Here is a 25240-nt window from a genome sequence, read left to right as displayed (position 1 = left end):
GGTCCCGCTGAGGGCATTGTTAAGTGAGACACCGAGAATTTCAATACTATTGGAGATGGGAATATTTGTAGCATTGAAGGTAATATACGAATCTGGCAATACCTGTTTGTTAGTAAATTGTATATATATTTAGTTTTATTAGCATTAAATGAGACAAGGTTGTTTTGTCCCCATTCACTGATCATAGATAAGTCATGATTTATGGAGATGGCTGTACTGAGTTGAGAGTTGAACATATCAGACTTTGTAAATGGGTGTCTGAGTGTGAATGAACTATGAAGAGTTGAGTCATCTGCATATGAATGAATGGGATTGTGGGTGACAGATAAGAGATCATTAATATGAACCAGGAACAGGGTTGGCACCAGAACTGACCCCTGCGGCACGCCAGCGTTAACTGAGTGGAAATTGGAATATACATCATGTACTTTTACTTTATTTTTCTGTTACCGAGGTACGAGGAAATCAAAGGAACAAAAGACTTTAGTCCATAGCAAGGGAGTCTGGACAACAGGGAACAATGCCATACTCTGTTGAAAGCATTAGAAATATCAAGGGCTACTGCATGAGTTTCTCCATGTATGTCGATTGACTGATGGATGGTATGAGTCAGGAGATTAAGTATGTCAATGGTGGATCTTTCGTGGCGAAAACCACATTGTCTATCACTAATTAAGTTGTTGGATTCAAGATGTTTGACTACGTGCTTATTAATTAAAGTTTCAAATACCTTACCAAGGGAAGATGTGACAGCTATTGGTCTGTAATCTGGGGGGTCAAAGGAACTTCCTATCTTAGGTACTGGGTGGATATTGGCTTCTTTCCATGAATTAGGGAATGAAGATGTATGTATGCACAGTCTGAATAATTTAGCAAGAACAGAGGCAAGTTCCGGGGAACACTTTTTCAAAACAATTGGAGGAATTATATCTGAGCCTAGAGCTTTGTTGGTAGGTAAATTGCCTAGGATTGATATTACATATCTTGTCTGTATTTTAAGTGGAACAATTTCGGGAGAGTCAAGTTCTAGTACTGGGATGTTCTGGCTGGCTTCCTCTATGGTAGAATTTCTGGCAAATGTACTGGCAAAGATATCTGCTTTCCTACGCGGGTCATTTGTAATGTTGCTATCTGAAGATTATAGTGGGGGAATGGATGATGACTTGTTAAAGTTATTATTGAAAGAATTGAAGGTTGACTAGAATATTCTATTGTCATTAGGGTTGAGTAGTTTTGATGCTTGATTTTGAAGAAAGTTTGATTTAGCGAGATCTATTACATCTTTTGCATGGTTTCTAGCAATTTTAAATTGAGAGTGATTCAGATGTTTTTTTTATTTTAAGTAAAAGTTATATGCTAATGACTTTTGGGCTGTTACGCTGGCACAGAGTATATGATGTAAAGCAGTGGTTGTCAAACTCAATACTTTCCAAGGGCCACACTTCAGTTCTGTTGATCATCTGAGGGTCAAGTCTACACAACCTTATCGACATCACCTTAGGTATATGAAAGAAGTACCTAGTGAAGCGAGATGTATATTATTCAGAAACAAACATAGTTTAATGCTAACAGTGAAAGACTAGCTTTAAAAAAATGGGGAAGTAATAAAATTCATGAAAACAAAATGAACGTCGGCTACTGTAAAAATATTATGTTAGATAAGCACAATTTATGTTAGGCAAGGCTGGGCTAGGTTAGGATAGCTAAGGTTTTTATAATGAAAAGCGCCGTTAATTTACGTTAGTACATGTAGGCTAAGTTTGTGACAGACTATCAACACCTCTTACCATCAGTTTCAACTGGTGACTACTCTCTAACAACTTTTATTCCCATTCAATAAGCCACAATAGCCACTGACCTCAAATAAATGTAAATACAAGGGGATGATACCGGTTAAACAAGCATCAACTCACCCAAAATTGTGGTATGTGTATCCCTGGGAGCCTAGACCAGCGTGTTTACGTTTTGCACTTCGTCCGAATTTATCGAAATAGGAAATACAGTTTCCAGATTTACATCAGATTAGTGAACTATATTTGCACACAGTACTAGATATTATTACTTTTGAGTGCATGCAAATTTTAAATTTCCAATGCACAATTGGATACATGCTGAATGAAAATAATACCGGTATAATTATGATATGGCAAAGCCGCAGCCCGTTCAAACGTTCAGAGAAGTTAGGTATACCTTCTAACCCTTGCTGTGGCATTGGCTTCTGCTTCAACTTATTGATATTTAAATAAAAGTTTCGTGACATATTTGTTCATCAATAGATTAATTAAATGGTATTTTTGTCAATTAAATTATCAATTAAAATGTGGAAGACAAAGCCACGAGAGGAAGCATTTTGCAGGCGACGGAAATAGCAAATTCGTGAGGTATGTGATGGAGAGGAAGGAACGTTGCAAAGAGATGGATATTAATTGTGAAGAAGGCATGTCCGAGGGATGGAGGTGAGAACTGGGGCATATCAATGAAGGTGGGGAAAGGGTAAGACCAATGAGTGCTGGAAAGGGAGGCAAAGATGAGAAGAGGTGAAGGTGGCAAAGGGGGGCCAGGGCGAGAAGGGGAGGCGAGGGTGAAAATGGGAGGCGAGGGTGAGAATGGGAGGTAAGGGGGTGAAGGGAAGGGAAGGTTAAGACAAATGAGTACCAGAAGGGAGGGTGAGTGAGTAAGCTGAGGGTGACAGGGACTAGTTAAGGGGATGGACAACGTGAAAAAAAAAAAAAAAAAAAAAAAAAAAAGCTAGACTGGGAATGAGAAAGGAAATGGTGAAACAGGAGACTGAAGGGGAGCAAAACCAGCAGCAGGAGGGAAAAATGTGCAAAGCCAGGGAAAGGTAAAGGAGGAAATAAGGTGAGAAGTGAATATATGGTGAAATGTATATGTGTACATAAGCGGAGAGAGAGAGAGAGAGAGAGAGAGAGAGAGAGAGAGAGAGAGAGAGAGAGTTGTTGCAAAGGAAGGAGAGAGGCGGAGGGGACAGGTGAGTAAAAAAAAAAATAACGGGAGGAGGGAGTGGGTGCATAGGGGGAGGGAGAGGGAGAGAAAAATGAGTGTGCGTGAGGTCAGGAGAGAAAGAGGCAGTAGGATGAATTGGTTTCATTCATGAGGAGAGGTGAGAGAGGAATGGGTGTGATTCATGTGAAGAGGTGAGAGTGAGAAGTGGGTGTGATTCATGTGAAGAGATGAGAGAGGAGTGGGTGTGATTCAGGAGAGAAGGGGCGAGGTGAGTGCATGGGTGTGATTCACAGGGAGAGGAGGGAAGAGGTCAGTCGGTGTGAGGGCTGTACAATCAGGGAAAGTTCCGCATTACGCACCTCTTGAAGCACTGGTGTGAGACGTGTGTATGTGAAGTGGCAGGCAGACTTCATACGTCTGGTAACTGTGGGTGTGAAGGAGGGGGAGGCGGGGGATTGGGGACAGAGCAAGATATAGTGATAGATTGGGAATCACGTGTAAGTCTGCAAAGTATGACTTGGACGGTGTGTTTAATTCAGTAAGGACAGATGACAGTATGCTGGTAGCATTTTATGAAAAAAATTATGTAGATGTCTGCAGAGTCAGTGTTGTTATGGAAGTTCGCTGGGTTCGGACAGACGTTTGAATGCTTTCATTCCCTCTCGCCTTTAACATGAGACTTTTCCCCAGGAGATATTCGTAACGATATATTTATATTTTGTGTTGACTCGAAAACAAGGCCACTGTATATATATATATATATATATATATATATATATATATATATATATATATAAGCCTCTTCATTTTTGTCCAATATTTACCGCACTATGCATCATCACTCACCTAAGTCATGGAGGTTACGAATTTCGGCCCATCTCTTGGTCCACTTCCTCACTGTGGGGATCGAAACCCCAACCTCGCGGGCAGTCGTTCGCATGGAGTGCCCAGCTTGTCGTAGACCGACTATTCGTCCCCTGAGAGCTACTTGTCGTTGTTGATGATCCATTCTCGGGTCACGGCCACTTAGTCATCTGCATCGCTTTTGCACTTTGAGACTACGTCCAACTAAATATCAGTGGTCATTGGTACTGTGAGGTGAGCAACTCTCCAAACCCTCTCACCCCCAGCCACCCTTCCTCCCACTCACAGTTACCAGACAAATGGGGTCTGACTGCTGCTTCGTGACTATTTGTCGACCACCAATGCTCCGAACAGTGGGTAATGCGGAACTTTCCCTGACTGTACCTGGTGTAGTGGAGGGCTTGAGATAGCACACATGGCTCTGCTTTTCTTTGGTGCCTCTTCAAGCGTGTTTATTTTGTGTTATATTCTCACATGTTGGTTTGGTTTTTATTTATATTTGTTATACGCATTCATGTTGCCTTTTCATTTACCTGTCTTCTTTATACTATTTCCACTAAGTAAATAGCACTTGCTTTTCGTATCACACTACATGCACAGAAAAGGTGCAATGGCGATAACGATAATTTAAGGCAGTTGTGGATGCTATCGTGGACTTGCTACAAAGTTTAGTGTTCATTTGCGGTCATATTCTTCTCTATAATTTATGAAACTGATTTACAAGTTTGGCTCATTGACATGGCTGTATCAGTTAAATGTTAAAATGCTTTTAGGTTACATACTTCAAGGGGCTGGCCCTGACGAGAAACCTACGCGTGATGAGGCTGTACGCCAAGGGTGGAGCAGGTGCTCAACTACCAGTGAACCAAACCTCATACTTGCCTGCATCTCGCTGTCGGAAGGACCTAGGTCCGACCTCACTGAGGCGCATATCAAGTTGGCGCCGGGGTGACGGAAAGAATGATCTGCTTACTCTGTTTTTAAGTTTATATAACTTTCCCAGTTAATACTAATGTCTAACCACCTGATAAGGCTTGTTAATTTTGTTCGGACACTATCCCTTATATACTCACATACCGCTGTGTACCTCTCTCTCTCTCTCTCTTACACACACACACACACACACACACACACACACACACACACACACACACACACACACACACACACACACACACACACACACACACACACACACACACACACACACACACACACACACACACACACACACACACACACACACACACACACACACACACACACACACACACACACACACACACACATACTAACCCCATCCCTCCACACGCTCACACATTAACCTCCCCCCACACACACGCCAACCCACCCCTACACACACACACTTTCTAACGCCACCCCCTACACACGCTCACAAACTAACTAACCAGACACACACACACGCAAACCAACCCACACAACAAACACACTAACCTCCTCCCTCACACACTAACCCTCCCACTACCCTCACACACCAACCCACACACCTAGCATAATGCCTGGATCCCCAGCTCTGTCCCATCCATTAGCACCTTCCCTCGAGTCACAAAGATTTATACCACTTACCCACGCCCCTGCCTCCTCCTCCACCCTCTAACTTACCTTGATGATGACTCCGCTATTGATGACGCCTTGATTACAGGTGAGAGTGTGATTGATGCCTTGCCGTGTGCTCCTGGTGTTAACTTGGTCCTCGTCTGGGGTTTCTTGATAACAGTAAGTTCTTGGCAGTGTACCGTATTATCATTATTGCTGTTATTATTATTACTATTATTATTATTATTATTATTATTATTATTATTATTATTATTATATATTTTTTCATATTTTTTAACATTAGCAGTTTTTTTTATAAGAGAATTGTACTACTACCGAGCATACATACATACACATATATACATGCATATATATATATATATATATATATATATATATATATATATATATATATATATATATATATCAATAATTTTGTAGAAATACCAGTTACGGTAAAAACAATAGTGATCAAGGTAAGTGACGCATAGCAATATTCATTTCCCAGAGTTATGATGTCCCATGAATATGATGAAAGTGTAAGGAAAAGTAAAGTTGATATTACCTGAAACATCATCACACCTTTTTATCTACATGCTGTGGCAAAATTTTTTCTCATCTTTCCCCGCGTTTCATCATAATCATCGAATCAGCTTTTCTCCAGTGCATTTCCCGCTTTCTGGCCCTGTTTTCCGATACTCCCGCCTTCCGCTCTTTGCTTTCGCTCCATTGCCACGATTTTTCCGCGATTTTTCAACTTTACGGAGCTGATCAGCTTGCAGACTAAGTATACACAATGAACTAAACCCGTGTACTGAAATAAGTTAAATATATATTTCCCCTAGGTATGATATATTTTGTGTACAGAAGAGTTATGCCACCCAACCAGAATGTAATTTATGTATATTTTTACCCTGTTTGATCGGAAAACCAAATGGAATATCGAATAAATGTCAGAAAGGCAATTTACGTCGTTGTCAAAGATTGACATTGTTTTCACAAATCTTAGGTATTTTCTTTCAGTGACTTATTTCTGCTAAGTTAGTTTTTGGATCTCGCAGTTTGATTTGTATTGTTTATCATATATATATATATGAATAGAGAGAGAGAGAGAGAGAGGGAGATACGGGTATAGATATAGATCTATCGATAGATAGATAGATAGGTAGACATAAAACATTAGTGTTCTTGTGTTTTTGCTGATATTCCTTTATCTTCCCAGTGTCCCTCTCCATTATTTTCTTTGTCAGAATTTCTCAAATCACTTGTTTCTCTCTCTCTCTCTCTCTCTCTCTCTCTCTCTCTCTCTCTCTCTCTCTCTCTCTCTCAGAAGGAAGGAAGAGAAGTACAATGAGAAAGACAAGGGGGGAAATATGTCCTCTTTATTTATTCATGATTAGTATAAAATTTGTACATTTAAAATAAGCTTTAAGATAACCCATGCACACAGCTCACTGCACCTTATATACAGTCACGAGTGGGGAATGAGATGAAACGCCCAGCGGCAGAAGTCACTAGTGGAAGTTAAGAGAAAAACAAAAAGTCTTTAACAGTCGAAATATTTTTAAAGTACATTAATTTTGTCTTACAGATTTGGTTGACACAATTTTGACACTCGTTCCAGGAAAGGATAATAATTCGTAGGAAATCTGATAAAAAGATTCGGCAATAAGAGATTTCGTGCAAGGGTGAGGTCGATAAGTCTGGCCTGGACTGGACTGACTGACTGAGTGACGAGGTTAATAGGACTCAGGCCGTCACGAGAGTTACCCTGGGCGGCTGCAGGAGGCTTGAGGGAAGGGGATTAACGCGTCACTGGAGGAAGAGTATTACAGGAAGGGGATTAACGCATCACAGGAGGAAAGTAATACAGGATGGGGATTAACGCATCACGGGAGGAAAAGTGATACAGGTAGGGGATTAACGCGTCACAGGAGGAAGAATAATACAGGATGACCCACACATTGCACTCCTCATCCACTGCGCCGGGTGATTTCTCTTGTGCTGCAGGGACGGCTGAGCGATAGCAATGTCTATTCTGCATGACTTATTTATTTCCAACTTCGACTGGTACACCCATGACCAGGAGAGTTGCTAATGGAGCGCTATCTATGGACCACCCTGTACATAAAAAAAAAAAAAAAAATCCCCTGAGGGCGGTCAAAACTTGCCCCTTCTTAAGAAAATGTAAAGGAAATGCTACAGTGTATGACGCATATGCTTTTAAAGAACCCGAATTAATTACGTTTAAAAATGAGGCAACACTGTATGGGAGAAAAAGAATTCTTACATTTTTCAGTATGAGAATTACTGCTAGGCTGGTGGTCTACCTATAAATTCCCTGTATAATCTTACACTTTGTTCAATTACCTTCTTCTATTTACCTGAATGTATATATTTGGGATTCTTATAACTTATTCATCTCAGTAGCTAGCCCTCAGTTACATATGCTTGAAAGCTAAAAAAAAAAAAAAAAAAAAAAAAAATCATTCTAGATGGTGAATTTCGAATGCAATTTCTTGGGAGCTGAACAAAGTCTTAAAGCTTTGAATTAGAGAGGTTAATTGCATGAACACCAGAAAAAAAAAAAAAGTTACCGAACTGAAAGGGTTAATAACAAGGGTGGGGATGATGATAATGATGATGATGATATGAATGTTTTTAATCAACATCCTGGAACCTGATTCACTAACACACTTACAATACATTCTGTGTCGTAACTGTAACTTGTTTGGCAGGAAGGACAAGCAGAGTGTGAAATCATCGCATGTGTCTTGGTGGTCTGGGGAAAAATAAAGGGTTACGAGAGGAAAGAACATCTATAAACCATTTTAATTTGTAGGAAGGGGAAAAAAAAAACGGAACACAGAATCTTCGCATATCTCTGGTTCTTCCTGTAAACACACACGCATAGTTTGTTCCAAATTATTATTACACACAGCCACGATTCACTCCCTTCCGCACCTTCCCAAACTCCCTCACGCCAACTCCATCACCTGTTTATATATATATAGTCCGCTGCAAATTAGAACTTTAATTACAGGTGATGGAGTTCAAGTGAGGGTGTATGCGTAGGTGTGCAAGGGTACAGGTCGTGGTTGAGTTTATTTTTAATGTGGCTTGGAGTATTGAAGTATGGACATGGGAGGATTTCGTCATTCAGCTGCTTTTTTTTCCTTCCCGCGAAACAAACTTTTCTTTTTCTCATAACCAGTATTCTGCATTCTGTTCTTCCTACCAGCCAAAATAAACCATAGTTACGACACAATAAGCCTTATTTTCATTTTGTTTTTCTCTTGATCACAATTCTGTGGTTTTTTCCTTCCCCCAGAATAAACTATAGTTATGACATGGAAATGTTGTAAGTTTATTAGTACTTTGAGAATTGATTATGTTCGGGAATTTCCACTCCTGTGTTGGGTAGTGACGTGTTCCCCATGTACAGCTTCTCGCAGCCTCCTGAGCACCCTGCCTCTTGCCTCACACTGAAAGTTCCATTTATATATGCATATTTATATATATCTATAATATTCATAAAAACATTTCAATTGACTAGCACAACAATCATGTATTATTACACTGTAGGTTTATTATAAGTTTACATCATTCCCTTTAGTACAAAATAATGATAATTCTCTCTGAAGCGACAAATAAAAATAATTAACCTATCACCACCGTATGCTCCTTTGGCCGGCTGCCTCACTGGTGTTTAAACTCTTCAGTCAAATGACGTATTTAGTTTTTATTCTTGCTACCTCTAGATATTTTTATTCTGCTTCAGGAGACTTACTGGCTGGAGAGGTTATTCAGGCCTCACATTAACCTCCCCATCATCAGATATGGTACCTAAAGCTGAATAAAAATAGAATGGTAATGGGCTGATTAAGCTGAAAAATACAGTCATCGAACTGAACAGGTTAAAGCACTGGATGGAGCAGACACCATGACTCACCGTCTCTATTTCCTACGAGACACATGGAAAATAGTAGATCACTTCCTTTGAAATGTACAAAATCTCTCTACTAACAGTAATGATATTCAACACCATAAGAGTAGGAACACCACAACTCACATTATGAAAGGCCATTTCATTTTTATTTCGTCCTATAATAACTATTATCTTTAAAGGAACTAAAAACTTATACGCTTCAGGTCACTTATAAAAAGTCGTAAGATTAAAACTTTTTCTTGGCCAAGCTGCTCTCTGCTCGGGCTCACTAAAAGTTGAAAACTTAAGGTTTTGGAAGACAATCTCGGGGTCTGTATGATCTTGGCTCAAGGTACCAAACAGTCCGGTCTCAAGAGGCGAATGGTCCCGGGATAAAATGATGAAAGGTCATCACAAATACAGATAAAGTTCAAACTTTTTTCTTTCAAGTATCTTACAAATTCATCAGCTATACAGATTCTGGTGATAAAGAAATGTTCACAGACGGAGCTGAGTTTAACAGTATTTTCAACGATTAAGTAAATCACCCGTCATTAACATATAATCAGCAAGTTAGATGGAGATTCTAATCACATCCCCACCTCACTGGGAAGAATTTGATATTTGTTCACCTAAATGCAGTCACACACTCACTATTCCCCACCCACAGTTCAGGCGCCCAGTCAGCAGTTTCGTGTGCCACCAAGATTGTGTCCTTGACCATCCTAGAGCGTGGGACTGGATGGTCGGTCATCTGCTGGACTTTGGGTTATGTCTGGAGGGTTGCTAAGAGGGTGGTCTCCATTTTCCTGACTGTGGCTGATAATGGGGGCATGGCTGTTTATATCTGGAGGTTGAATGACTGGTGGGTTGTGGTTGCTGTTGTCCCGAGGCAGTGCTGGGCTATGGTTGGCAACGTGGTTGATATCAGGTTGGTCATCCTCAATCACTTCTTGTGAGCCAGCAATGTCCGTCATTTCCTCGATAGTGGCAATGGTGGCATCAGGTTGGTCCTTGCCTGCTTTCATGCAGCTGTTGTTGTTTTTGCTCTCCTTACCCTTCATCAGCCTCACCTTTTTCTCTGGGTCATTCTCATAGGTATAATAATGGGCGGAGTGGCGGTGGTAAAGAACAATGCCAACAATGACGAGGACGAGAACAAGGAGAACGAGAACACAGCCAGCCACAATGACAAGGTAAAACTCCTCACGCCCTACATTATGGATTGACCAGCTTCCATCAATGTCCTCCTGCCGAGTAAGCTGCCCTCGTGGCAGCTGAGGCTCCTCCGTCACCACGCTGAGGGACGGCTCCAACCAGGTGGGCATGACAGCCACAGCAGCAGGCGTGGTAAAAGGGCAGGGCGGCAGGTCCCCTGGGGGTAGCAGAGCCAACTGTAGGCCAGACACTCCCTGTGGACCCAGGCATTTAAGGCAGGTCCACACCCTCGGTTCACTGCATCCAGATTCTTGGTCAGGTGCATCTTGCAGCCAGTGTAGCAGTGGCCCTGCATGACACTGGTCACACTGCCATGGATTGCCTTCTAGTCTTAGAGTTCGCAGCTCCCGAGCAGCAGTGATGCCAGTGAAGAATGCTTCATCAAGACCACGAAAGCTGTTGAGCGACAGATCAAGATAATGTAACCTGGGTGCGTTTTGTAGGACCTTAGTGGAAAATGTAGTAAGGTAGTTGGCTGACAAATTTAGGTGGTGGAGATGGTGCGAGTGAGGCAGCAGCTCTGGCGGGAGTCTCGTGAGTCCCATGTCACCCAAGCCAAGGCGCCGCAGTTGGCGAGACCTTGGAAGTACCCTCAGCAGCTGGTCCACATGCAAAGAGTTACCTGACAGCTGGAGGTCATGCAGTTCATGGAGTGTGTCCAGTAGTGCGCCAGACTCCAAGTGAGAAAGTCGGTTGTATGACAGATCAAGGTGCTTTAAGGAGCTGTTGGCAAAAGCCTGAGGCTCTAAACGGCTGATGCGGTTATGGGCGAGGTGGAGGGTGGTAAGAGTGGACCCACTGATGGCGCTACGCTCCACGAATGAGATGTGGTTCCCATCTAGTCGGAGTGTGGCCAGGTGAGGCAGGGTGGTGGCAGTTATACCAAGAGGCACTTGTGTTAGGCGATTGTTGCGGAGGTCAAGGATACGCAACTGTGGCAGGTTCTCCAGCAGGGTGTTACTGATGGAGCTAAGGTGGCAACCGGCACACAGCAGCTGTCGCAACTCTGGCACATCAGAGAACCTCTCAGGTTGGAGATCTCCTAGGGGGTTGTGGCTGAGATCGAGGCGCTCTAGCCGGGCCAGCCCGAAAAATATTCTTGGCATAAGCTCGGGCACTAAATTATGTGCAAGCGTTAGAGAGCGCAGATGACGTACATGACGGAACACTGCTGATGGCACCGACTGGATGCGGTTGAAGCTCAGATCAAGGTTGTGCAGTTTATCAGCTCCGAGAAAATTTTTCTCCATGAGGGCAGAGATGTGATTGTGGGTGAGGTTCAAAACATGCAGGCGACCCAAGCCCCAGAAGGAGTGAGCCCCAAGGGCAGGGATCATGGAGTATGTGATATGCACCTCCTCCAGCTTCCTCACACCCTTGAAAATGGGGCCCAGCGTGAGCCTGTTGGGACGGGAGGGTGGGGCAGTGATCACCAACACCTCTGTCTCGGCGCTCATTTCCATCACTGGGAGGACGCTCATGCCACCCTCCTCACACCGCACTCCCCGCCGCCCTCGCTCGTCCAGGGAACACCGGCACTTGTGAGGACATGCCCACGCTGTGTCCGCAGCTGCCCACACAAGCAGCAGTAGCAGCAGTGACGACATCTGTGAGGGAGACAGAGAAGGAGAGGGTGAGACAAGGACACCTAAATTTTAAGTTACAGGCACCTCTCTGGCGGCGCATTGTGGGACCGTTGCATCCCAAGTTAAAACTAACAGAAGAAATTAATACTGACTGCAAATGCCAAGTGACGACCAAATGATGGCTCTTTCACTTTCTCTCACCCTGCATCTCACACATGTTGCTCAATCAGTTTGTGCAACCATAAATTCATTCCAGCCTACTTCTCTATCTACACACACGTCTTAGTCATTCTCTGTTACTTCCATACTTTAATGTTTCTCACTGTACATCCAGCAGTTTTGCTGTCCAATCACTGTCTCATACCTTTCATGTAATCTAATAATTGCAACTTCTCAGCCTGTTACTTTTGCTTGAACAAAATCACTCGTTCTTACTTGCTTCGTTTCGCACGTTCCATGTCCTCATTCCATTTTATTTTGAGGGGAAGGAATGTTCTTCAAATTTTAAACCACAACAACCGCTTACAGTTCATCTTAAACACCTTTGCTAATGCTCACAAAACTAAGACATGTTTTATGTTATTCTAAACCGCCAATGAATTTTACTCAACGTAGGGGAGATCGTACATAGTTAAGAGCCTGGTGAAGCAAACCTCTTATAGGTCATCCACATCATATCAGCATGCTCATTAAAAGCTTTGTGGTCATTCATCCGTCACCACATTGAATATTGATTTATCCAGCATCATGTCTAATCTTGGCATCCCACTAGAGTTTAGGTAAAGAACATTAGCCTCAGTGCGATGACGTTGATATTATTTTGGATGTTTATATCTATTAAATATTCAACTTATTTTTTTATTTTTTTTATGTGTCCGACTCTGGGCATAGGCTTCACAGCCTGCTGTCAAGGCCCAGCAGTCCTCCTACATACCATACACCTCTACATGTCACCATTTCGACGCTAACACCCACCGTCCATATTGAATACATGCTAGGGCTGTCTCATACATGACTGGTGTATTGGTATTAGCGGGGGTATTTTTACGACATGTCGGCGGGTCTTATGGTAGATCAGTAAAGCCAGATTTAATGAAATTCAAATCTTTAAACTGTTCCGTGCCCCAGGCGGGATTTGAACCTGGGTCCGTTAGGACTGCAGGCAACGTCTGTACCGATTGAGCCACCGCCTCCAGGAAAGGTCTGTCGTACTGGAGGGGTTAAAAATAATATTCCTCTTTCTTTTCGCTACCCTATAATATTTCGACTATACTGGCGACAGGACCGTTTTACTCAGCTTCAGAAAGACCTGTCACAGTGCATGTTGGCAGTCTCTATCTTTTCGCTTTGAATAATTATCCGTCCCTCACATTTACCTATGCCACCTACTTACCTACCTCTCCCAATCATTCTATCCCATTCTGCTCCCTCAGATCACACTATCCACCATGCCATTCTTCGGCCCAACCCTTCACTAATTCATTTCGTACCCGCAGTCCATCCTACCCACTCACCATCCCAGCACTCACCCATCCCATCTACACATCCATCCCACCCACTCACTCATCACAAGTACTCACCCATCCCTTACACTCAACCATCCCTCTCAGAAATTCATACCACCCACACACCCATCCCACCCACTCAACCATCCCACTCACAAATACATACCACCCACACACCCATCCCACCCACTCAGTCATTCTTCGCGGAAATAAACATCCATCCCACCTACACATCCATCCATTTTGCCCAGTCATCTATCCCGCTTCATAACCATCCCATCCATAAATCCATACACACATTCCACCCACACACTCATCTCACCCACGCGCCGTACAGACAGCTCAATAGGTAACTTCAAATGAGGGCAACATAATTTCCAGCCAAAACACACTTTTATGAACACACTGTAATGATAAAATTGGACCGGCAGCGTTGAACATTAAACAGAAACAAAAAGCCATTAGAGTTAATTGCAATATTATTCGATGATTTCCATAGCAGTATTGTTCTGCCGGTACACTCGGATGCAGTGATGAAATGATTGCATTATACGGCTGTAAAATAGAGCACTTATAATTGGACCTCGAGTATTTGTTGTACCAAGCTCGTACTCGTTAACTCCAAGCCATATTGTTTGAAATAAATACTCATTTAGTTCACCTGCAGATGTGACCGAAACTAATGACTGTTTTTGCCAGCTGAGCTCTGCGTCGTCGGTTAATGGGGTCCAGGGAACAAGCCTCACATTTACCTCATTATGTCAACTCGTTTGTGGCATACCATATACTTTATCATCATTCTTTGTATGTTGCTGGGCGTTGCTTTCTGTGAAGAGTGGCATGACAAAATAGTCATCCATACATTGCTGTCTCGATTCACTAACGACCTCTGTTCTTACGACCCCTAATACATATTATCCTGACATTTCCTCCCACAGCCTCTAAATGTGTCCTCACCATGTTGTTACACATTGCCCATGGTCTACCTCATTTCCCATCCCACTCTTATATACTTTTTTAGTCTGTCTCACTCTGAGTGTATTTAATTTCTCTTAATAATATTCTCTGTAGTTAGATTCATTCAGGATATTATAATATGCAGCCGAGATAACTTATTTCCCAACCATGATACATTACTTTCCTAAGTTAATTAAAACTGTCATGCGGTTATAAAAACAAACTGAAATTGTCATCACTTCACTACACACGATTATATTCAGCTGGAGAATCTTGTAGTAAAACACTTACTGTAGATTGCGTTATCTAGTATGAAAAGTCTCCCATAAGCAGAATTAAATTGTATGTAAATAACAAGAATAAAGTAAATATTTCGTTACAGTGTTGTGCAGGTGTTGGCCCCCTGAATCCGGAGATCTTCATTAGTTTCCACACCATAGCGAGACCTCCTGTATTTGCTTAGTTTCTTTCTTCCTTTGCTTCGTCTTTCTTTTTCTATATACCTTTTCAACTTAACAGCATTCCTTTATTTCATCACCGTTCCCTTCAGATTGAGTATATTATTTTCCGGAAGGAAATATCCCCAAACACCCTTTTTTTTTTTTTTAAGCCTTTTAAAAGGACCTATTGGGTCAAAGGTCAAACCACACGTACACACAATGTTAATGTATCATCATGAATCGTAATGGCAATAAGCACAGTAGTATGTGAATGTACTGTACTTGTGTGGAGACCATCCTGCATTTGCCTGGGAATGCTGGCACTCTTTAATTTCATTCTTGTTACCTCCAAACGATATACTCAGATTTACAGAGGCACTCCGAACTGGAGAGATTAGACACAGCCTTCATTAGCGCCTTTAGTGTGGAGGGTCATGTCTAACGTTGATTAAATCGTCTAGAAGTGACAAGAATTAACTAAAGACGTAAACGGATTAAACGTGTTAATCTTGACTTCAAACTCCCACCCTCATTCACAGAGCTATGTGTGGTAAAGGCATCATCTCGCAAACCAGTGCCAACTTTCATTACTTCCCCCCATATCAACTGTCGTATATCTTACATGACTGACGTGAATCATCTTCGTCCCTCTCGCATCATCCATGTCCCTCTCTTTCCTTATTGCACCTCGCATTTATCTTACACTTGCTGCTACCGAGAGATTTTATTATGATTAGGCGAACACCCTCTTAGTAAAGGGATCGATGAAGTCTCTCCAAAGCTGAATATAATCGTCTGAAGATAATAAACTTGAAATGAAAATGTGTGTGTGTGTGTGTGTGTGTGGGTGGGTGGGTGGGTGGGTGTGGGTGTGGGTGGGTGCGCATGTGCGTGTGTGTGTATGATATAATTTTGCATTCACTCTCCCTGTGCTACTCGTATGTGATAATACATGCGAGTATGTATAGATAATTATCCCACAAATTAAGAGCTTCGTTAACAGTTCCTCATAATTACGAAAATATAAAGAAGAGTGTCTAGCAAATAATAAGGAAGGCTGAGTATCACACTTCTGAATGGAGGAGGACAAAGGGGGAGGGGAATGTAGATGGCTGAGTTACAAGTTGTGTTGGGGGATGAGACGCGGGGAAGAAAAATGCTACTGGGAAAGAGTGAGAAGTTTAGGGGTTTGGAAGGGTAGAGTGGTTAGTACAGTGGGTCGTTTCCTGTGAGGCTTTGCAGATGTCGTAAAAACTCTTGGCTTGTGATTTATTTTGCATATTACACTTTAACAACTGCTTGGATGTCACCTATATCGTTTTTATATCAGCATAGGTTGCATCAATAACTTGCAGTCAGATACGGATGTGTAATGAATGAAAAATAAAATCATAGAGGAAGACGCACTGCGACATCTCCAAAAAAACACTAAGAATATGATGACGCAGTGTCCTAACCCCTTACATCCATTGACATATTTTTTGTATATTCTTGAAATTTACAGACGATTGTGTTCGACTTTATGGAGTTAATGACAACTGTATCTAACCCCTCTGGTTTGATGTTACTCCTAAACTGAAGATAATCGTATGGAGACGGGAAGAATTCATTACAAACTGTCATCAGATGGACATGGCTGAGGAACTAACGAAGAGGAAAAGTTACGTTCTCGGAGCAAGCTAAAACCACCGCCTCCACCATTACTTTGGAGTCGTCAGATCAGGACTATTAACAACCATATGAAGAATGACGCATCACTTACTAATCAAAATCTGCATCTTCTCCACCTCATATTTTACCCCAAGACGCATTTTTTCCGCTGTGGTAACTTGGACGGTAATCCATGGAAACACTTAATTTCGTTGATCTTGGAGGAAACTTTTGGTCGTAGGATGGCGCAATGCGGATTAGACAGAAAAGTGGAAGGAAGGAAGGAGGAAGTTGGTGAATGAAATCAAGAACTTTGCGGGGAAGGGAAGGACGAGATGTGTGGATAGGAAGGCGGCGTGGATAGAGAGGGGATGCTTCAAGATTATTAAGGAAGGTAACAGGTGTAGAAGGCGGGAATAATGCTGAACGAGAAGAAATGACAAAATGATGATGGGAGGCGGAAGCAGATTAACAGGAAACTTAAAAAAAAAAAAAAAATCTAATGAGAACTTCGAACAGTTGCCGGAAATCACTGATGTGTATTATAAAATTACACCAGAAGAGAGATGTTGTGAACAAGGAAGAGAGAGTAGGGATTTTTATGCGAGACCGAACGTGAGCGTGAAAATGAAGGACGGAAACGTTAAGGAAAAGCATTGCCATATGCTGATAGAAGGGAGGACGGGAGAGAGGCAGGGTAGTGACTGGGAAGCCTTTGATGTGTATATTTTAGAGGGAGAGGCAGACTATCCCCAATTTGGCTAACATCAGCCACTTCACAAACATATTGCATTTATTTAACCCCTGTAGCGTATTTACTTTAACCTGACAAAGATCTTCTCCCCTTTTCAGCTCTGTCGACGGTCAGGTGTAGTTAAACTGGAGGGTAGGTCTGCTTATTCATAAAAGAGATACATTCCTACCTTCAAACAAAAGCATATCAAATTTTCAGTAACCGCGACTCGGTATTCAAGTTGTGAGTGTGGCCTAGTGTCCTCAGATGAAAAGAAATCGATTATGGTGGCTGCGTGTCCCTGAGTGTTGGAAGCGGTCGCCGGGTGGTAAGGAAGGAGCTTATAAAATGGCTTGTGAAATCAGGACAGCAAGAGATGTAAAAATACGTAACGTATGGTGATCATCACGGAAGTTGAAGTGGGATGAAACCCTGAGAAAGGGAGTGGCGGAAAAAATGTTGCATGTAAGAGGAGGAAGGATTAGGCAAGCTGAGGACGACGAAGATGAATGCATAAAAATGGTGAAATAACCATACTCAGAGGGGAAGGAAGGAACCTGACTCCCCCAAAATGAGAGAAATGAAGAAATGAGACGAGTGTAGCAGGAGAGAAATTATGATTCAAAGAGAGAAAAGAGGTGACCAGGATGACTGAGGGAGTGTTATTCGAGTGAAAGTCACATGAGACGGATGAGGTAGGCACGTTGATGATTAATATATATATATATATATATATATATATATATATATATATATATATATATATATATATATATATATATATATATATATATATATATATATATATATATATATATATTACTTTGCGACCATTAGATGATCTGATTCAGTTTACGGGAGACTTGTGGCTTCACTGTCCCGTGCGATGAGAGAGACTTACGCTGAACATAATCGTCCAGTATAAGCAAGAGTAAACTGAAAATACGTTACCCGATCCAAGAGAGTATGGGACATATTCTTGTCGGATAAGGAAGCTTCCTAACACCTTTTCTTTACCAGTTTATTTCTGTAAGTGCCATTTTAATTATTGCTTTTGTCTTATTTATACAATTTGTGTCGATAATACAAAGGTATAAACGATACAAGAAACAACTAAGGTGTACCATGAAAAATTCGCCAAGGAAGAGGTTAATAAGCTTCCTCACCCTTCGGGAACACGGGTCTCAGTGCAAGAAATCGAAGACAAGGAAAAGGGAAACAGAGTGAAGTAAGAGATAAGGAAATGGGGGAGAAAATCAACTGTGGGAAACTTGAGACACGCGGAGAATAAGAAATCGACAAGAAAGAATAGTTAAAAAGGAGAGAATGGAGCAACTGAGGGGATGTGAATGAGTCAGACGGAGATGTGAGAGACTGGTAGCTTGTGGAATGAGACAGCAAGTGAAGGAAATTGATGATATATAGGAAAAAGGAACTGAGAGAAATAGCTGAAAGTTGAGCAGGAAAGAACGGAATGGGAGAGCGGAGTAAGGGAGACAGGGAGACGAAGGAGTGTGGAGTCTGAGAGGAAGGTGAGGTAGTGTAGGTGATGAAAGTGGGGATGAACAAGAGTATGGAAACAAAGAAGGGGAAAGTGGAGGAGGAGAGAAGGAGATGAAGGTTGTGTGGAGCATAAAAGATGGAATTGAAGGCGATTAAAGGAGTGTTGAGCGATAAAAGCAAAGATGAAGGGGATAAATAGAAGAGACAGGGACTAGAGTGTTCAGAAAGGGAGACAGAAGGAAATGGAAGGTGAAAAAGATAGGAACAGTATGTAATTAAAGGAAGCGAGGTGAGGCAGACAGAAAAAAAAAAAGTGACGAAAATGGCAGAAGAAATGAAGTATACAGGAGGCAGTGAAAAGGAGAAAGTACCATTTGCTGAAAGAGCAGGGGAGGGAGTAGAGAGGGTGAGGGTGCGTAAGGAATGAGGGGAAGGAGGGATGTGAAAAGAGGAGGAAGGGTGAGGGGGTGAGGAGGAAGAGAGAGTGAGGGAGAGAGGGTTAGGGAGTGTGGAAGAAGAAAAAGGGAAGATGAGGGAGCGAAGAGGAAGAGAGGAGAAGGGTGAGGGAGTGTGGAAAAGAGAAGGAGGGTAAGGGAGTGAGGAGGTAGAGAGAAGGATGATGAGGAAGAGTGAGATGAGGAATTATGGAGGAAGAGAATGTTAGGTGAGGGAGAGTTTGAAGAAAGGGAGTGGGTTGGATGAAGAGGGGGTGAGGAACTGTGGATGGAGAGAGGGGGACGTGAAAGAGATTGAGAAAGTGTTGAGCAAGTATGAGGAAGAAAAAGATAAAATAAAGAAAAATATAGAAAGAAAAAAGGGGTAGGGGGGGGGGGACGAGTGAGAAAAGACGAAAGTGAGGGAGTGTATGGTAAGGAGAGACGAAGAGGAGAGAGGACGAGTGAAAGAATGTATAATAAGAGAGAGAGAGAGAGAGAGAGAGAGAGAGAGAGAGAGAGGGGTCGACTGTATGGTAAGAGAGACGAGGAGAGAGGGAGATGAAAGGCGATCTAGAATGTGTATTGTAAAATGAGAGAGAGAGAGAGAGAGAGAGAGAGAGAGAGAGAGAGAGAGAGAGAGAGAGAGACGGGGGAGTAATGTGTAACAGAAGAGATGAAGGGAAAGATGGAGAGTGGTGGTGAGTGGGGGAGTGTGCAGCAAGGGTGATGGAGAGCGGTAGTGGGTGAGGGAGTGTGTGAGGAGGCAGCTGCACCCCAGTCACCCACACAAAGGAGCCTCTGCCCGGGTGTTCACAGGAGTCGCCCCAACCCATATTCATAATGGATTTAGCCTGGCTCACTGTGTCCCTGTGTATATATATGTGTGTGTGCCAGTCTACATGTGTGTCACTGTATGTATAGCTCAGTCTAAATGTGTGTCAGCGTATACGTGTGTGCAAATATACTTTACGGATGAATACGCGCTTATATGCATGTGTTTGTGTGTGTATTACTGACGCTTGTGAAAATGCTCTGTACCAGAAAATATTCTTCAAGTAATTTAATCATTCATCACATTGGTTATTTATCCATCTATCTGTCCATCCATCCCATTCATTCATCCACCTATCTATCCATCCATCTGTTTTCCTATCTCTATCTGTCTGTTTGTCTATCTATCCATCTAATATAGATAGATTGACAGATGGATAGATAGATATGTCAAACCTTTATCCAGCATGCGCTTGACTGTAAAACCTTATTCTGAGGACCTGAGTATATTTACGGTTGTGTAAACTTTATATTTGTGTGTGTGTTCTATAACTGAGTCAGCTGATCTGCATATGCGTGGTATTGAGAGTTCCGGTGCATTTGTGTGTGTGTGTGTGTGTGTGTGTGTGTGTGTGTGTGTGTGTGTGTGTGTGTGTGTGTGTGTGTGTGTGCGCGTGCGTGCGTGCGAGGGACAGTGTGGGTGAGCCCTTGTCTTCTCCCTCTTCCTCGAGACATTATTCTCGCTTTTTCGTCTCATTAATCACAGTTTCCTTCCCATCCCTCACACAAGGGCATCCCGCTGCTAAGGGTCGCAACACAAACCCCACACACTTTTTTATCTCTGTTTTTCCTGAGGGAGTCGCAGTAGGAGGTGGCGGTCAGCCCCGTCGGAAATGAAGGAAGAAAAAGACAGGAAAAAAATAATCGTTCTAGAAATCCTTTATCTAGAAGTTATTTTGGGATTAAGGTAACACTAAATCGGGTAAAGAAAAGGACAGTGGAAAAAGAGACGCCAGGACTGTTTGTGTAGAAAAATTTATTGTAGTGATGTGTAGGGTCATTAAGGGAAATGGGGAAGGCATAGGAAAAATAAATGAGCTTAATGAGACCTGCTGTAATGGGTGTGAGGAGGATTGGGTGATGGATGAGATGGAGATAAAAAAAAAATGGGCAAAATTCGGGGCTTTTGTGGGGGTAGTTAGTTAGGGTCAGGATAGAATGGAGGTGATTAGGGCGGAGTGGCAGCTGGGGAGGAACTGCGTGTGCTTTGGAAGAAGAATTGGCGAGGGTGGGAGGCGGAGGGTGGGGGAGTGGGTGGGAAATTGATGGTAGGAGAGTGGTTGGAAGAGTCGGTGGGAGGACGTGGGTGGGAGACACTGTGGGTGGGAGAATGGGTGGGAGATTGAGGATGGGCGAGTAGCTAGGAGGTTTAGGAAGTGGGGATGAGTGATTCATTGAGGATGAATGGGTTGGTGGGAGGTTGAGGGTGGGAGAATGGTCAAGAGGGAGGTTCTGCGGGAGGCTGTGGGTGGGAGATCATATGAGAAACTGAGGGTGAGAGAATGGTGAGTGCACGCAAAAAATGAAATGTGTGTGTGTGTGTGTGTGTGTGTGTGTGTGTGTGTGTGTGTGTGTGTGTGTGTGTGTGTGTGGTGTTGGAAGGGGAGGCAATTTCTGGTGTAATATTAGAAGAGTTAATGATCGGTCAGATGCTACCTCATGTCCTCCTTTATTGGGTGGTCAGCTTTTTTTTTTTTTTTAATCCGGAGGAAAAGGAACCAAAAGATTGAAAACCAGAAAGTCGCTCCCCGTCCCCGCTGCCCCCCCCCCCCAAAAAAAAAAATCAAGATGCCAGGAAACATTGCGTTTAAAAGACTGGAGGGCATAGGCAGAGGGAAATAAAAAGACCGAGGATAACTGTTCCAGAACTGACCTGTTGCATATATTTGACTCAGAGTATTAATTAATTCTTATAAAGAGATTTAGAAAAGCGGTGGGAGTGCACTGCAAGATGGGTGGAATGGTTTTGTGTGTGTGTGTGTGTGTGTGTGTGTGTGTACTTCACCGAGTCGGTCAGGATCACTTGATGGTCGTGATCGTCAGCTTTTACCCTCCCGGAGGGGAGCTGAGAGCTCATATAGTCCGATCTAAGGGCAAGGCTGTGACCTTCACACACGCACACACCCATCCCCTTGCTCAAGGGGGACAGTAACCACCCACTTCGTCAGTGAAACTTTTCGCAACCTGAGCGAGGCGCGAACTCCCGTCTACCAGATGGCAAGCGAGAACGTTACCACTGCGCCAGCGAGCGGTACTGTGATTTGTACTAAAGGGGATGTAACAGGACGCTTCCTTTACGTATATCAAGCTTATCCACCACTAATAAATTAAGCAACTTCTTCCGCAGCTTAACAGAGAGGTCACTTGGATTATGCTATGAGCGACCCTGATTTATGCCAGAGTAAATTCCAGTTAAGAAGTTTGAAGTGAACTCATATGATACGCCAAGGCGTGAATATTGTCTCCTGCATGCACACTTCGCACTTAATCTCCTCGTAGCAGGAGCTTCCTTGCATGGTGTGTGTGTGTGTGTGTGTGTGTGTGTGTGTGTGTGTGTGTGTGTGTGTGTGTGTGTGTGTGTGTGTGTGTGTGTGTGTGTGTGTGTGTGTGTGTGTGTGTGTGTGTGTGTGCGCGCGTGCTGAGACAATGCGGTGAGTTATTCAAGAAAGGTATGTGCTTCTGTAGGAATGCAGTGAATAGTGTGAAATATTGAGTACGTTGTGAAGGCACGTCTGGGGAGGAGATAGTGTTGCGTGTGTGGCATGCAGCGCCTACCGGGACTCGCAGCACCTTACGAGATGTAGCCTTAATGCGAAAACTTGCGTCTGAGTTGAACGAGATCTGGCCTGCAAAATTGGATAGTGGTGGATTATCCCGGATATTGTCTCCAGCGGCTCATATCTCCCACACAACTGCCGCCGCCAGCACAGCGACGTAGGAGCTGTGACTCGTGTTTATAAAGAATCTTGGCCAGTTCCCTCGATAAACGAGTCCCATTGACAATGAACTATTATCACAGATCGTTTGGTTTTTCTCATCATTTCAGTTTAACATTCTTTCGTTTTTAATTGTGAAGTGTTTAGTAGTTCAATTAGTGAAGACAAAAGTATATGCTTGCAATATTAGGTACAGCTGAAGCTTAAGAGAGTTTATAAATAAGGTTCTCTGTGTCTCCACCACCTGCCCTTACTGGTGGCGGCAGCGTCCTGGGCAAAATATGACAAATACGAACACTCCGGTTTAGACTCGGCCGGACACCATGCGTTTTGTTGCAGGGAGAAGGGAGAGGGGGACTGCGAATTTCCGGCGAGTGGTGGGAGAAATGAGAGACTGCGTTTGAGGAAAATTTTCACTGACTGCAAGAACGCGAAACTGGGTTTTCTCCGGAACTGGGAGTGAACGATGGGTACCTTTTTCTTTCTTTCTTTTCTTTTTCCTTCTTTTTATAGGTGGGGTGAGGGGGAAAGAGTAAAATATGCAGACGAGAATTTTTGCCAGGCTGTGCGAACCTCGAAGACAAATTTTACAATAACGTGGAGGTATGAGCGCAAGAAATCATTTGCAGCTCTTGCATGAACGAATATAGGAGAAAATTGAATTTCCAGTTTTGCAGAGGAAGAGGGCTACATAAAACGCAAATTTCTCTAACAAAGTACTACTCTCTGCTCCTTTAACAGTTTGTACTAAAGGTGATGTAACAGGACGCTTCCTTTACGTATATCAAGCTTATCCACCACTAATAAATCAAGCAACTTCTTCCGCAGCTTAACAGAGAGGTCACTTGGATTATGCTATGAGCGACCCTGATTTATGCCAGAGTAAATTCCAGTTAAGAAGTTTGAAGTGAACTCATATGATACGCCAAGGCGTGAATATTGTCTCCTGCATGCACACTTCGCACTTAATCTCCTCGTAGCAGGAGCTTCCTTGCATGATGTGTGTGTGTGTGTGTGTGTGTGTGTGTGTGTGTGTGTGTGTGTGTGTGTGTGTGTGTGTGTGTGTGTGTGTGTGTGTGTGTGTGTGTGTGTGTGTGTGTGTGTGTGTGTGTGTGTGTGTGTGTGTGTGTGTGTGCGTGCGCGCGCGTGCGCGCGTGTGGGTGGGTGGAACCGTACTATTGTCAGCGGTTTGGGTTCTGCAGTGCTCAGTCGTGGGACCAACGTGAGTCCGACCCACAATAAGACCCGCAAAAAAAGAGGACTCGGACGGCAGTATTTCCGGAGGGACATAAAGGCAAGGATAATAATAGCATCTTACCCGAGACTTAGAAACTTTGTCCTTCCTCTCTCTCCCCCGCTTCTCCCACACAACCACCTCGCTAACTTTGGATCTGAGGAAGTGCCCCGAGCGACGCGAACCCAAGTTTTTCCTCTCTGCCTCGTTTTTCGTGAGATATGATTAGATCCTGTCCGTTTAATTTTGCTCTTAGCGGAGACGTGTGTACGAGACCCGGAGCCTGGACAACAGCCGTGGTTTCTTGCCGGGTGTTTTGGTGGGGAATGCGATGGTGGTGGTGGTGGTGGTGGTGGTGCAGTGAGCCAGGTGGGTGGTTGTGAAAGGTGATATTGATGGTTGCTTTGGTGGTTTTTGGTTGTAGTTTTAATGTCTGCTGTGGTGCTTTTGTTTGTAGTTGTGATGGTGGCGGCTGTGAGGGAAGTGCTTTTGAGTGGGGTGATTATGATGTTTGCTATGGTGTTTGTTGGCTGTGGTGGTGGTGGTGGTGGTGGTGGTGAGGAAGGTGGTTGTGGCAGTGGTAGTAATGTGGATACTGGTAGATGCTGTGGTGCTTGTTGATCGTACTTATGGTTGCGACGGTGACAGCGAGGATAATGACTGTAACAGAGGTGATTCTGATGTCGGCAGTGCTCTATATTGATTGTGTTTAATTGTGGTGGTCTTAGTAAGGAAAGTGGTTTTAGGAGGTGAAGAAATGGGTAGTGAAGGCTGCCGAGATTTTTGTTGCTTGTTTTGGTAGTGAGGATGGTGGCTATAGTAAAAAGGAAAGCAAACAGCAACACGCCTATTGGGTTTTTCAAGCTTGTTAGTGGATGTGATTTTGTTTTGTGGTGT

General features: G+C 43.2%; 1 protein-coding gene across 1 annotated transcript in view; it reads right to left on the bottom strand.

Moving 5' to 3' along the window:
• Positions 1–8785: 8785 nt before the first annotated feature.
• The window catches only part of LOC145412600 (uncharacterized), a 180147-nt gene continuing 163692 nt past the window's right edge, over positions 8786–25240 (bottom strand). The window contains exon 2 of the mRNA XM_080282516.1: positions 8786–12138. Within this exon, the coding sequence (XP_080138642.1) occupies positions 10039–12138 (2100 nt within the window). The 3' untranslated portion in view covers positions 8786–10038. The remainder of the gene's footprint in view (positions 12139–25240) is intronic.

Source organism: Coenobita brevimanus, chromosome 93 (genome assembly GCF_032717465.1).
Source record: "Coenobita brevimanus isolate Jiangsu-jjx chromosome 93, ASM3271746v2, whole genome shotgun sequence".
Lineage (NCBI taxonomy): Eukaryota > Metazoa > Arthropoda > Malacostraca > Decapoda > Coenobitidae > Coenobita > Coenobita brevimanus.
The sequence above is the reverse complement of the archived record's forward strand: the minus strand, read 5'-3'. Positions and strand labels throughout refer to the sequence as shown.